Source organism: Pteropus medius, unplaced genomic scaffold (genome assembly GCF_902729225.1).
Source record: "Pteropus medius unplaced genomic scaffold, Ma_sr-lr_union100, whole genome shotgun sequence".
In the NCBI taxonomy this organism is placed as follows: domain Eukaryota; kingdom Metazoa; phylum Chordata; class Mammalia; order Chiroptera; family Pteropodidae; genus Pteropus; species Pteropus medius.
The window spans coordinates 1,528,425-1,541,703 of NW_024352787.1; the positions used below are offsets into that span (position 1 = coordinate 1,528,425).

The window sequence follows — 13,279 nt, forward strand, 5'->3', positions numbered from 1 at the left end:
ATTACTGTTGTCATCACCACCACCACCACCATCATCAATACTTTTGCCATCAAATTGTAACTCAGATCCCCCCTCCCCCAAGGAAGAACTTCAGGGTCTATAAAGTTCGCGTTAATTCAATGCCTGTCTTACCACCAGGCAATGACCAGGGTGTTAGAAAAACTACAGCCCAATAGTAATTGTTTTCCTTCCTATACAGATGACATCCATACTAAGGTGATATTACCCTTCACTTCCAGGAGACTGAAACCATAGACACTTGTATAGTAAGATGTGCCAAAGTGATTGACCAGTCACTTTTTTTCCCCGACAAATAACTCAATAGGTAATTGTTGAATAAAAGTCTGTTGCGCCAGGAGCTCCATGGCAGCTCTAGCGGGGAATGCACGACATGCTGTAGGTACACAATATCATATCTAAGTGAGCAGAGCAACCTGGCAAAAATGATCCTGTTTGAAAAAGGAAGCCATTTCAAACCCTCTGATTGCTCTGTGCTCATCACACTGGCTTCTCTAAATCTTCTTGCATTTTATGGCATCAGCTTCTTTCTTCCCAGTCTCCTACAGCAAACTGAAAGCTCCTTGAGGGCAGGATTGGAGTTGTACCCATATCGAAGTCGGCCTGACCATTTCTACCCAGGGGAGCTAAAACACAGAATTTCTCAAACTTCAATATGTATTAGAATCATCGGAGACTTCCTGGCCAACCTACAGGCCTTCTATATTGTAGAATTTAGCCCAAGAGTCTACATTGTAACAAGCTGCTCATTGTAACAATCAGAATCAAATGATTCTGATTCAGGTGGTCAGGGAACCCACTCAGAGAACACTTCCATCAGGAGTCCAGGATATAAGTCTGCAGTACACGCTTTGGATCAGATAGAGCCAGGTTTTGTCCCAGTTCTATACTTACTAGCTACAGGGCAGCCTTATACACGTTTCTTAAGCTCTTCGTGCCTCTGTTTCTGCATGTATGAGGATAGATACAAACTCATAGAAAGAGAAGAGAATGGTGGTTGCCAGGGAGTGGGGGAGGGGAGATGGCGAGAAGTTGTTTAATGGGTGCCGCGTTTCACTCTTGCAAAATGAAAAAGTTCTGGAGATCTGTTGCACAACACGGCAAATATATTTAACACTACTTAACTGTATACTTAAAAATGATTAAAATGGTGAATTTTATGCGTTTCTTACCACAATTCAAAAGAAATAGGAAAAATATTGTTAATGAGAAGAGTAACAGCACCGTAGTGCTGTTATGAGCATTACATGAAATAAAGCATGTCCAGCGCCAGGCGCAGTCGCTGGACTAGCAACTGCTCAAAAAATTTTAGCAACTATTATTGTTATAGTCATGGTTGTTAAGGTTTTTAACTATGAATAGGTTGCTATTTAAAGGCCTTTTAAACCAAATTATAGTCTGAATCTTCAAGGTGATGGAAGTTCCCTCTACTTTTTGAAATAGTATGTGCATCAGTTTCTCAGGAACGCATTGGGCTGTGAAACTGAAACTGATCTATAACCATTTATTAAGGAATGTTTCAAACCCTCCCCACAACTCCAAGTAGCTTTTGACAAACCACGTTTTTCTAAATCCTGACCAATGGATCATTCACATATAGATCCATATATTTAAAAAAAAAAAACAAAAACCCATATTATAGGTCAATATGTGAAAGCAGAGGGATATTTGTCTTAGGCTGTCTGATTCTTAACACTAAAATCCTCAATTTGCAGAGATGAAAGAAACAAAGAACAAAGATGTTGAATTTTGTTTTCCAGTTTAAGCTTCTTAAAGAAAGTCAAGCAAAATCTGCCACCATAGGAGAAATGATCTCTCTCTCTCGAAACACTACATGAAATATTTTGCATCTTTGATGTGCATGCGGAATCCAAAGCAGATTCGGGAACATGGCATAGACCCAAAACCGTCATTTCGATTCTCTGTGCATCGTTTTGATTTCATGTGCATCTATGCTAATTTTGTCTCCCCAGCTTATTATTTAAGCCTTAGCAGGACAGATGTGCTGTTTTACAGGGCCATAATCCATTTGGTGGGCGGATAACCAGGAGGTCTTTGGTCTTCATCATTTACTCCAATAAGGAAAGTAGACTATTGCCTTGTAAAACAGCATGAGTCCCACGCCCTGATTTCATGTGTCATGTTAACCCACGAAACATCCTTGCAGCTTCTAACCAAATTTATAAAATTTATCATGGTCACAGAGATAACCAAAATTAGTACTAGGCTGAATGAAATTAGGCCAAGGCCAACCTGGGAGTATAAACAGTAAAAACAAGGGGTTGGAAATACTTACAGAATGGGATTATAGGCCACACAGGTGTCCATATGAATCAGATCTATCATTCTAAAGCTGAGGTTAAGCAATACAGTCATGTGTCGCTTAACGATAGGGATACTTTCTGAGAAATGCATTGTTAGGCAATTTCATCATTGTGCTAGTATCATAGAGTGCACTTACACAAACCTAGGCCGCAAACCTACACAGCATGTTACTGTACTGGATACTGTAGGCAGTTGTCATGCGTTGCACTGCGATATTACAATGGCTATGACATTGTTGGGTGATAGGAATTTTTCAACTCCATCTTATGGAACCACCGTCACATCTGTCATTGACCGAAACATCATTTGTGGTGCACGATTATATACTGGTGAAAATTCTAATCTTAGTGACTTTTATTTTATTATTATTATTTTTTTTTTTATTATGGTGACATAACAAGATCCAGTAAGTTTCAGGCATACAGTTCAACAGTGAGGCATATATATACATTGCATTGTGTCCTACTGACTTTTAAATCTCTCTCTTGATTGAAAAATAAATTCTGAAGTCATTGCTAAGGATTCCCTGCCAATTTTTTTAAACCTCCATCCTACGTATAACTCTATGTTACTGTGGGAGTTGGGAGTTTTCAGAGCCCAGGGGATCCATCCCAGAAGTCCTGAATGATGACAGCATTAACTATTGACAGGTAGTGCTTGTGAAATCCAGAAGTAGATGGCAATATATGCAAATAGACTATCAGCTAGGATTATGATTGTTCCAATCCACCTCCAGGTCTCAAAAGACCACTCGCTTTCCACTCACAGCAGCATCCTTGCCAACAGGTAGAAGGAAGAAGAATTAAGACGAAGAGCTGTGATTACAAAAAAAAACAAAAAGAAGTGATTAAAAGAACACAAATCACCATATATTAACTACAGATGCTGGGCATGTGCTGCCTTCTGTCCATTCTGATGCACTAAAGGAGCTACCTTGTTATCTTGGTGTGGGGGCCTGTGATGAAGGCTTGCAGTTCCTCACCTAGAACAGGACCTAGATCACGTGACACATTCAAGAAGTATTTGCAGAAGGTTAAACAAAACGAATCTGTAAAATGGAGATACACCAAGATGCCTCGAGATTCCTTCCAGTCTTACCATTCAACAGACCTATCTATGATTTTTATGTTACAGGCTCATGTCTCTTGTCATTCTAATCCACTTCTGCAAGTCTATACCAACTGAGGAATCTCTTTTTACTCAGTACAATCCTGCCTTACATTTTTTTCATCACACAATAGTGTTACCCCTTAATTACGTTACAGCGATTAGGAAGCATTCTGCCATTAACCTGATCATACATTTATTTTTTCAAACAATAATCAGTTGCCAGAATATATTACTATTTTTAAAGTTCTATGCAATATTTTAAAACTAAGGAAATATTTACATTTTCCTTACACAGTTTTCTGCTTGATTTCAAGAGTTAAACAAACAGTTTCCAATATCTTGTCTCTGATGTTTTTCCACTCCATTAAAATGCTAAAGGTTTTTTCCCCTCTCTTTAGAAGAGAAAAAAATCCCCTGTAATTTACTTTGGCTTTCTCAAAAGTTGGGTAGGAAAGTCAGTATAATTCAGGTGGAATCTAAAATGTTCTTGTACAAGGTTACGCCGAGAGGAAGCCTATAATTTCCAAGCATTCTTTCAGGAAGTTTGTATTCTCTGTTTTCCAGGGAGCCTTTACTTTCCAAGGGAGTATGATCGACATGCCATTACTGAAGCAAGCCCAGAACATTGTCACGCTTGCCACATCTATCAAGGAAAAATGATCTGTTAAATGAAGCTCTCATCAGGTGGGCTGAACATATACAGTGGGTTTCTTAAAGACAAACAATAATACTCAAGGCAACTTGTTAGTATGCCAGATTGGAACCTTTCTCCATTTACAGTTCATGTTGATCACAATTTTTTGTTGTCATTATCTTACAGGCCAGTTATTCCTCTAAAAGTGAACTTTTCTTCTTTTTGGTTCCAAGCTTATGATTTTATTGCTCATAAATGTGTTATAGATATGGACTTATGATTTCACAGGGAGATAAAATAGTGGAGAAAGATGGGCTGTGAGGAGAAATTAGGTTTTTAATGGAACAGGTCTTTCCCAAATACGTGTACTCCCTTCACCCTTCTCATGCTAAATGTTTCCCACATTGTTCATTTGTTCACTCGACCCCATAATTTTAAGAAAGGCCGGGCTTTTTAAAAATAATAACTAAATGAAGAGGTTGTGTGAATTGCACTAGAAATCTGATAAAATGATAGAGATGGCATTGAAAAGTTGATTACGTATCATATTGGTTTACGTAGATATCTCTAAAAATAAATCTTCAAAACTGATTACTGTTAACCTCCACCCCCCAAAAATGAAACATCCACAATCCTTGGACAGCTAGATGATGACCACGAAAGCCCTCATCCTGGGCGAATGCTCTGAGTCAACCGTTACCAGCAATTAAAAAATAAATGTGCAGAAACAAGACCATCCATTTTCCCCCTTTATTTCCCCGTTTAACTGTTTGCCATTGAGGCCATTTCCCCGGTAAATGTATGGCCAGGACAGGGCCCCCTCAGCAATAAACTTGTAGCCTCTAAGAAGACACAATGCAGCAGATCTGGTGCATATGGTCCCCGCGAGATTTGCATCACATTAGAGATGCTGCTACAGGTCATATGGGTGGTGTGGTTAACGGGCTTAGTAAAGCTGTTTTGAAGAGGTTAACCCAGCTTGTAGGAAGGGTAAATAAACATAACAACCAGCCATTCTTCCCTATTCAGCATGTGCTCTTATATTGAAGGCTAAAGGGTATTGAAGCTGCGAAGGATCAACTTGTGTTTGCCAGAGGACGCCAATGAAATTTGAAACACCAACAATCAGAGATTTTGTTTCTGCTCCTCATTAAATCATGAGCTTTTGTGTTGAGACTCTGGACGACTGTTCTTTAAGAAATTAACAGAATGGGAAGTTTTAAACTCTACACCAACCTTTTCATGACCTACACAGCAGCAAGGCTGCTACTCTTAGACAAACACCACGGGGAAGGCTGTTCTGTTTATTTAAATTTGTAAATAGAAAACAGTTGTTTTTTATTTTCATTTTTCACCTCCTTCTATGCCCTTTTTGTTTATTTCCTATGTGGCCCCTACTGTTTGCTCCAGCCAGGGGTCTACTTGTCCCTTACCTCTTCCATTCCTACAGGAAGCCCAAGAGGGGAATAGAATTGAAGGTTATATATAAGGAAAAGCACTATGGAACCAAAGAAAAGTGGGAGAGGCGTCATGCGACACCCACCCACCCATCGCACTGCAGGAAAAGGGCAATCCAGTTCTGACAGGCACATCATGGGAACCTGACACATTCTTGAGACACCAACTAATATTCCCAAACATGGGATCTGAGGAGACAGCTCTTAAACTGAGAAGGGACGTGCCAGGCTGGGGTCCTGGCCTGACTTGGGCAGCTCATGTCCCACCCTTGTCGTCCTCCCTCCAGCCACTCTTGAGACCACTGTCAGCCTTCACCTTAGTCACCCTGTGCTGCCTCAGAGTTAGCTGGAAAGGAAGGTGGGAGCCAGCCCATCTTCATGTGGAGGGGCTAGGAGGAGAAAGACGGCATTTCAACCAACTTTCGAGATGAATGGCCTCCAGCCAAACTGGGCTTCAGGACTGTGGACAGGGACAGTGGGCGGCGGCAGCCCCGACCCCACCCCGCTGTTGCAGTTGTCTGCCTGGGCTAGTAGCCAGGTGTGCATGAAGATAATCCAGGACCATAGATGTCCACGCAGAGACACAGCTTAGAACACAGAGACACAGGAGGACTGCTCAGAAGGCAAAGGCCTCCTCTCATTCTGATCTGTCATATACATACACACACACACGCATCCTCTCGAGGTGCTGGAAATGTAAGCAGGACCCATCTTAGGCCAAAAAAAAACAAAAAACAAAAAACAACTTTTCTTCGTACTTCTCCACAGGTAACCCCTTCAACCCAGATGCCTTTCCCATCCTCTGTGTTGGAGCAGAGAACCCCTCCAGGCTTTGACAAGGTGAAAGAGCAGACATTCTAGTTTCCACCTGGGTTACACAGACAACCCCCAAACCCTCAGATGCACCTCCTCAAGCCAGGAGCTCGCTGAGGGCCAAACCCTTCCTCTGAGGAAACAGATGCGGAGGTGAAGGCATTCGGACCTTGGGAAAAGCGGTCCCCCCAGCAAGGTCTCTGGGTGGTGCTGAGAGCCTGGACCTGACTAGATCTCCCCACCCCCATCACCACAGGCCCCTGGGTTCCTAGGTCCCCAACCATGTTGGACCAATCACCATGCTCATTATCTCAAACCGCACTTAGTTCAAACAATATCACCTTATTGTTTAAGTCTCCCTAAGTGTCAGATTTATCGTCTTCCTCATAACCCCATGGTCCTGATTATAATAATATCATGAGACTGGGTCCCACTGGAGCCAAACATCTAGACCAAGTTTCCACTCTGAGCAGAGACCCTAATGAGGGCCCCAGAGGAGAGTTTAGTGAGAGTCAGAGACCCTCGTGCTTCATTTCTTGAAGAACAAAACTCCAGGACAGGAGATGTTGGGAGACCAGAGATGTCACCACTGCTTTCCCACCTGCATTTCTTTGGAGTCATGAGTGGGTGTGGGCATCACAGGAAGGATGGGAGGGAGGGAGGGCTGATCCCACTTCCATAATGGCAATGCCCAGCCTGGAGAATTCCTCCGAGCTAGGAATGGACCACAAGAAGAGAACTTTGCAGCAATCTGATTAATTAAAAACCATACCCGTTTATATTTTGTGTAGCTCATCACAAGCCACTGTGCCATATCACCCCCCTGTTATTAATTCTTGGGGGCTAAATTATAGGCAACACTATTAAAACATTATCAGAACTAATGAGAAACAATTACTTAGAAAATGAGCCAGGACAAGATTGAGTTGAGAACATCAGTGGTGATCACTGTAGATTAGTTTAATAAATCATCAGGTGCAAAGCAAGACTGACTATATGTATGCAAAGCCCTGTCACGGGAAAATGAAATTGAGACCTTTTTTTGCATAATTTTTTCATTAATCTCAATAGGACCCGTGTGGTGTAGATTGTTTTATTCCCCTAATACCTTGCCTGAGGGGGGGGGTGCCCAATAATGTCTTCATTGTTTTACTGAGGTCTTAATGACAATCTGTGACAACCTCATTTTAATGTATAGAGGATTATATCAATACAATCATGTTTTATTGAAATGATGAGGAAAACTCCGATGGAGTCAAGCACCGTTTGGGAGCATGAGTTGGGAAGTTCCCGGGCATCTGGGAGCCTGTCCCCTCAGATTTCCAAGTGTTGAACCCATGGCTGCCCTTCCATCCTCACCTCCAGGGACCAGCTGGGAAAAGTGTCCTCAAGAACGAAGGCTTTACTGCCTCCGATTTGAATTTGAAAGTAACTCGTTGCCTGGCATATTTTGCTGCTTAAATGGAACAGACCATATAATTGTTCGTGTCCCCCCTTTCTAAAATATACGTGCTATTATTATCATCATTAACACCTTTGCCCCCAATAATTTTGCCGGAGTTCGGGAAACTGACTTTCATTTGAGACCTTGAATTCCTAACGATGTCTTAAGAGGTGAAAAAAAAACAAGCTTTTTTATTTGAAGAACATTCTGCTTTTGCGGTTTCCGTTTATCTTGGAAAGCTAAATGTCTTCCGTTTTTATTTTTATGTTTACGTCTAATACTTGGAAGGCAGGCGATAGATCAATACAGTTACGAGGTTACCAGCAGGATCTTGTGCATATTAATGCCGGCGAAGGTCACCGAGCCTGTTCCGTAACCGCAGAGCTTGGTCCTCCAGGCTCGGGGACACTGTCCTGCCAGCCCAGAGACCCTCCCCCCACCCTCGAGAGGTTTTCACATGCAACTTAGAGAAAAGTAATTAGCTGACCTCAACATTTAAATGTTAAAACCGTAGTCTCTCGGGGCTTTATTTTAAATCTGGCTGGGCGTGGGGGACTAAGGAGAGCTAACGAAATGGAAAATAAATTACTTTCAAATACCTAACTTAGTACCTGAAAACTTGCGCAGTGGGACCGGCAGATTTTTGCTGTTCTGTGACGGGTGGTTTTGTTGTGTTGCAAGTTCGTTTACATTCCAGCAATTATTTGGCAGCATATTTCCTTCCGAATCAATGAGAATTGCCAAGGACACGAAAAAAAGGGATGTGTAGGAAGGAACCGAAATCGCGTTAGCGTCCTTTGTGATCGTCGTTTTACTGCCGTATCGAACCGTTTCAGCTCAACGGGCTGAAGCCTGCAGAATTTCTTTTTTCTAACTTTACAAAATCTTTTGCAATTTGTCGCTCGCGCCCTTCCTTGTTTAATTTCAGGTTTTTCCCCACTGTAGGTGACCGGCTCGGTTCTGCTCGCTGCTTCCGACGGGAAGGGCCCGGCGAGCGGGGTGGGGAGGCGGCGGCGGCGGACCCGGGGCCGCGGCCGTCGGGGCGGCGGGCGGGGCGGGGACCCGCGGGGCGGGAGCCGGCGGCCGGCAGTGCGGCCCCGCTCGCCCGCCCGCTCGCCCGCCCGCCGCGGCCCGCCCGCAGCCTTCGAGCCTGTCGCGCAGCCCCGCTGTAATGGTGGCAGATCAAAGGCTGCCCCGTGTCCCCGTGGAGCCCGGGACAATCCCGCGCCTTTGTGCGCTGTTGCTAGGAGCCCGAGAAACTAAGAGAAAGTGTCAGGAGCATGTTAATCAGACTCGTTACAGTGTAACAATAACGTCTCTCTCGGGTCTCCCAGGCCCCGAGCACCCCGGCGCACCCCGCGCACAGGCCCGACACCTGCACGGGCCCTCGCGCCCGCCCTGGGGACCGGCGGCGCCCGTGTCCCTGCAGCCCCGAAGCCGGCGCCTGCGTCAGGCGCAAGGACGAGGACCTAGGGGCCGTGTAATCGACAGGAGCATCTCCCCGGTCCTGGTCTCCCTGACAAGAGCCCAGCGCCTTTACCCTGTCGGGCTTAGAGCCGGATCCATGGGATCCATGCCGGGAGGCACTTGCGGAGGATCGGGGTCCCCTTCCTTTTCCATTCATTGAGTTGAATTGTCCACTTAATTCAAACATGGTATTGGAATCAAGAGAAAAATTATTTATTCCATTCCAGGTAGCTTTTAGTTGAATTTCTTTAAAAAAAAATAAAATTCTAAAATTAACTTTGCTGATTTTCCTTTAAAATCCATAGAGATACTTTAAGTGATGATCCCTAGGAAAAAAAAATCTTGCAGAAAGTAAAGATTTCTCTGAACTTTTTGGAGAAAATCACTTCATTCATTCATTTATTCAGTCAACAAACATCTGTTGAGCCCAACTGGGTGCCAGGCAACTAGTATGGAACTGTAGGACTGGTTCTGGATGCACTTTTAGAATTAAGATACCCTTGTGTGAAGTCTAAGGAGGAGCAAAGGCGTAAAATGTCAGATGCCAAAACCAAAAGAAGCGCCATTGGCTACAGTACTGATAACAACAAGAGGTGCGAATTAAGAATTTAACACATTTGATAAACTACACACCATATGCTTTGAAAACCAGCCACTTTTTTCACCTATTTCGTCGTCTTCTCCCCTCTTCTTCTGGTCCATAGGAGCCCCGCCAGGCTGCAGTCTTGAAGCCAGAGTCCTGCCTGAGGTCTGAGGAGTGAAGTCAGCCCTTCTGTATGTTTGTAAACAGCCTGTCAGCTTTGCTAAGGGAACAAACACTCTCTCGGATCCTGGCGGGTTCTCTCCTTGGCCTTACAAAGGAAACTGCAAAGCCGTGCTCGGGCTTAGGGCAGAATTTGGCCAACGCGAGGTGCTTTTCTCCAATATGAGCTCTCTCGTTCAGGAATCAACCCATTTAGGAAGGGCAGAGGACACTACACTTCCAGAGAACTGCTGGACCATAAGTCAAAGACAAAGCTTTCTATTACCAAGAAGAGTAGAAAACTCACTCTCAAGTCACCTGTGTCTAACTATACACAGAGGGGAAATCCTGCCAGACATCTCCATTGGTCAAAATCAATTTCTCTCATACTGTGTGTGCAACATGTAAAAATGTAGAAAACTGGACATGGCCCCAGAGATTAGTCTAAGCCCTGGAAGGAACTTTAGAGATTCCCTTCATTACTTGTATAAGAGAGTTGATATAATGAAAGCAAGATCTTGCGAAAAACAGGAGACACCAAACACTGATTATCAAGTGATGTTAAAATGTCTAGCTAAAGGGGAGAAATTCAATGAAAAGGAACAAGATTTTTTGTTCTACATAATGCCAAATAGCTGGTTTGGCTGGGTTTTGTTTTGCTTTTAAATAATGAATCAAATTGCCTTAGTTATTCAGACACACTAAAAGAATCCAGAGAAAAATGAACATTCCATTTCAGATAAATTTGTGGTAGAGAGTTCCTTCAGAAGACTACACACTCGAGACATCTGGCTTAATTTTTTTTTTTAATGGGCTCTTTTGAGTTTCATGGAAGGAAGAATATAAAAGTCAACATGAACTCTGGCTTAGATTCTCTGGGAAAACTTGTTAATAACACAAACTCCCAAAAGAGGGAAGGAGGATATCCATTCCCTTCATCGATTTCCAGGGACTGGAATTCCTGCAGCACCTTCCAGAGGAGCTCTATGATGCTTCTTCCAGTCTGGCTTGAGGGAGCTCTGGTCACCGGAGCCCCACTGGCATTTCCACACCAATGACACTTTGCCTCTCTCAAGGGGCCCCAGCCACCATGAAGCCAGACTATGCCTGGCTGCAGCGCCTGACAGTCCTTTGCAAAAGCCTTCGCACAAGCTGTACACTCTCCCTCTTCGTCATACCAGCAAACTCCTAAACGTTCTTCAAGACATAACTTGAAGGCCACTGCTGTGAGTTCTCCCTAACTCCCCAGACACAATTTGCTGGCCTTCGCCTAGTCCTTCCATTGCATTGGATCGGATTTCTGTTTTAGTACTTTTTGTGCGTGTGTTCCCAAAATAGTGTGGATGCTTGAATATTGAGAATTGCCATGTAACTCTGGATCCTTTTCCTTCTCATCTCTCACCCCCAGCAAGAGCTCGCTAAAAGTGTGTTCATTAAAATTAGGAACTGAGTCTTTACTCTATCGTGCTTTATGATTAATGGGTTGTGTTAAATCCAGACAAATCATTTATTCTCTCTGAGCATCAGTTTCTTCAACTATAAGAATATTACCTAACAGAGTTTCTATGAGGAGGCAGGAGGCACAGAAATTTACCACTCAAGTCCCCCTTTGAGAGTCCCCCCTTGCCCGCTGGGGTAGTGCATCCGCTTCAGCTGCAGACAGCTGCCTCGCCCAAGGTCTCACCCTTCCCAGGGCAGCCTGCATCCGGTAAATTCATTATGTATATTTTACTACAATTTAAAAACAATCTTCGAAAAAGAATGAATGTCAAATAAAGATAAATAAAAAACTATAACTAAATATAGCACTTTTTTTTTTTTTTAAAGCACCTAGCATCATGCTTGGTGCATAGCAAGGATTCAGTAAAGTTTGATTTCCATCCAGGTGTTAAACCTCTGTTGCAGTCTGGGATGAGAATCCCACTGCAGCAAAGCTGGCTGGAGAGTGAATTTCTGTTACACGAACCCCCTTTTCTCATTTACTTTTACTGTTAAATAAAGGAATGTTCTCACAGGAAAACACATATTTGAGGCTGCACACTCCAACAGCCATGTGCATTCCAGGGGAACTTTGTGGCTCTCTTGTTGTTTGGAATCCCCTACGCCCATTCGTGGACTATGGAAATTTCTCTCAGTATGAAGCTGTGACTAGACATTCATGTTGTTATTTTGTCCACTCCCCTGATTTTGTAGATGAAGACTCTGAAGCTCTGGAGGATTATGCAAGTACCAATTGCTGGCTGAAGGGGGCTCCATTCACATAGAAAAAATACAGTGAGTGTGCCTTCCGGAGTACTGCAAATATTGGCCCTTTTAGTGGACTTGCTCAAGGTCACACAGCTGGCAAAACCAGGACTACAACTAAAGTCTCAAAATTAAACCACTAAACCACACAGCTCCCCTCCAAGAATGCCTCGGATTTATGGTTTTATATTAAGTTCCCCACTAAGGAAGCTCTAAGTGAGTTTTTGAAAAAACAAGAAAATAGCTGAACATCTTTTCAACAGCTGCCTCCCTCAGAGACAGTGCCTGACCCCGGCAAAGATATTTGAGCTCATCACAATTCAAACTAGTCATCAAACAGCCAGGAAGCTCTGCGGCCAGGTAAATACCACCTCACAGTAGGCCTTCGTGGCCCCCTGGGTCCAGTAGACCCCAATCCCCTCCCAGACTGAACAGTCCCTCACACGTTCTGCAGGATGGTCCACTGGGGACTGCTCTAAATGGCTGGAGAATGTCTTGGGTGGTCTAAGGAAAGGAGTCTCAGTGGAGAGATGAAGGAGCAGGATGTAGACCTCAGAGACAGAGGGTGCACTCACCAAGCTGTGTTCCTCTCTGGGCCTCATCTTGGCTCAGGTCTCACTCCTGCGGGCCGATCCTCTATGGCCCTCATCATTGTGTGTGTCATCGCTCATTCTGTCTCTTCCCTCTGTCTTACTGCTGTCTGCTTCCACTTCCCTTTTCCTGCTTCTTATTTTACCTTTCTTCCTCTTCTCACGATTCCAAAAGCAAAATTAACAAATGTAAGAAATAAAATACATTTTTTCCCTTAAATTCTGTAGTTTTTTCTGTAAAAAAAAAAATCTGTTTTCTAATTCTGTGTCCATGTTTTGGAAATAAATCTGCTGTCTTCAGTGGTGAGCGGCTTGCGATGCTCCACAGTCCTTCATTTACTGTGAACTTGGCACAGGAAGTTTATTAGCCCATTTTACCGTAAAGAGCCTGAGTGCAGAGGACCACTCATATTGTACTTTGGGAATCAAAGTAGA

The 13,279-nt window shown here is 43.6% G+C and overlaps 1 protein-coding gene across 6 annotated transcripts in view; it reads left to right on the forward strand.

Annotated features, from left to right (window-relative positions):
- Positions 1–13,023, forward strand: part of CLYBL (citramalyl-CoA lyase) — a 215,700-nt gene extending 202,677 nt beyond the window's left edge. For 4 of the 6 annotated variants that reach the window (XM_039849580.1, XM_039849576.1, XM_039849579.1 and 1 more), the window contains 2 exons: positions 4,018–4,137; positions 5,137–5,263. In XM_039849580.1, the coding sequence (XP_039705514.1) occupies positions 4,018–4,113 (96 nt within the window). In that variant the 3' untranslated portion in view covers positions 4,114–4,137; positions 5,137–5,263. Of the gene's footprint in view, positions 1–4,017; positions 4,138–5,116; positions 5,264–12,203 lie in introns of those variants that run through there. The other 2 variants (XM_039849578.1, XM_039849577.1) reach the window with 2 other exon arrangements.
- Positions 13,024–13,279: the final 256 nt, after the last annotated feature.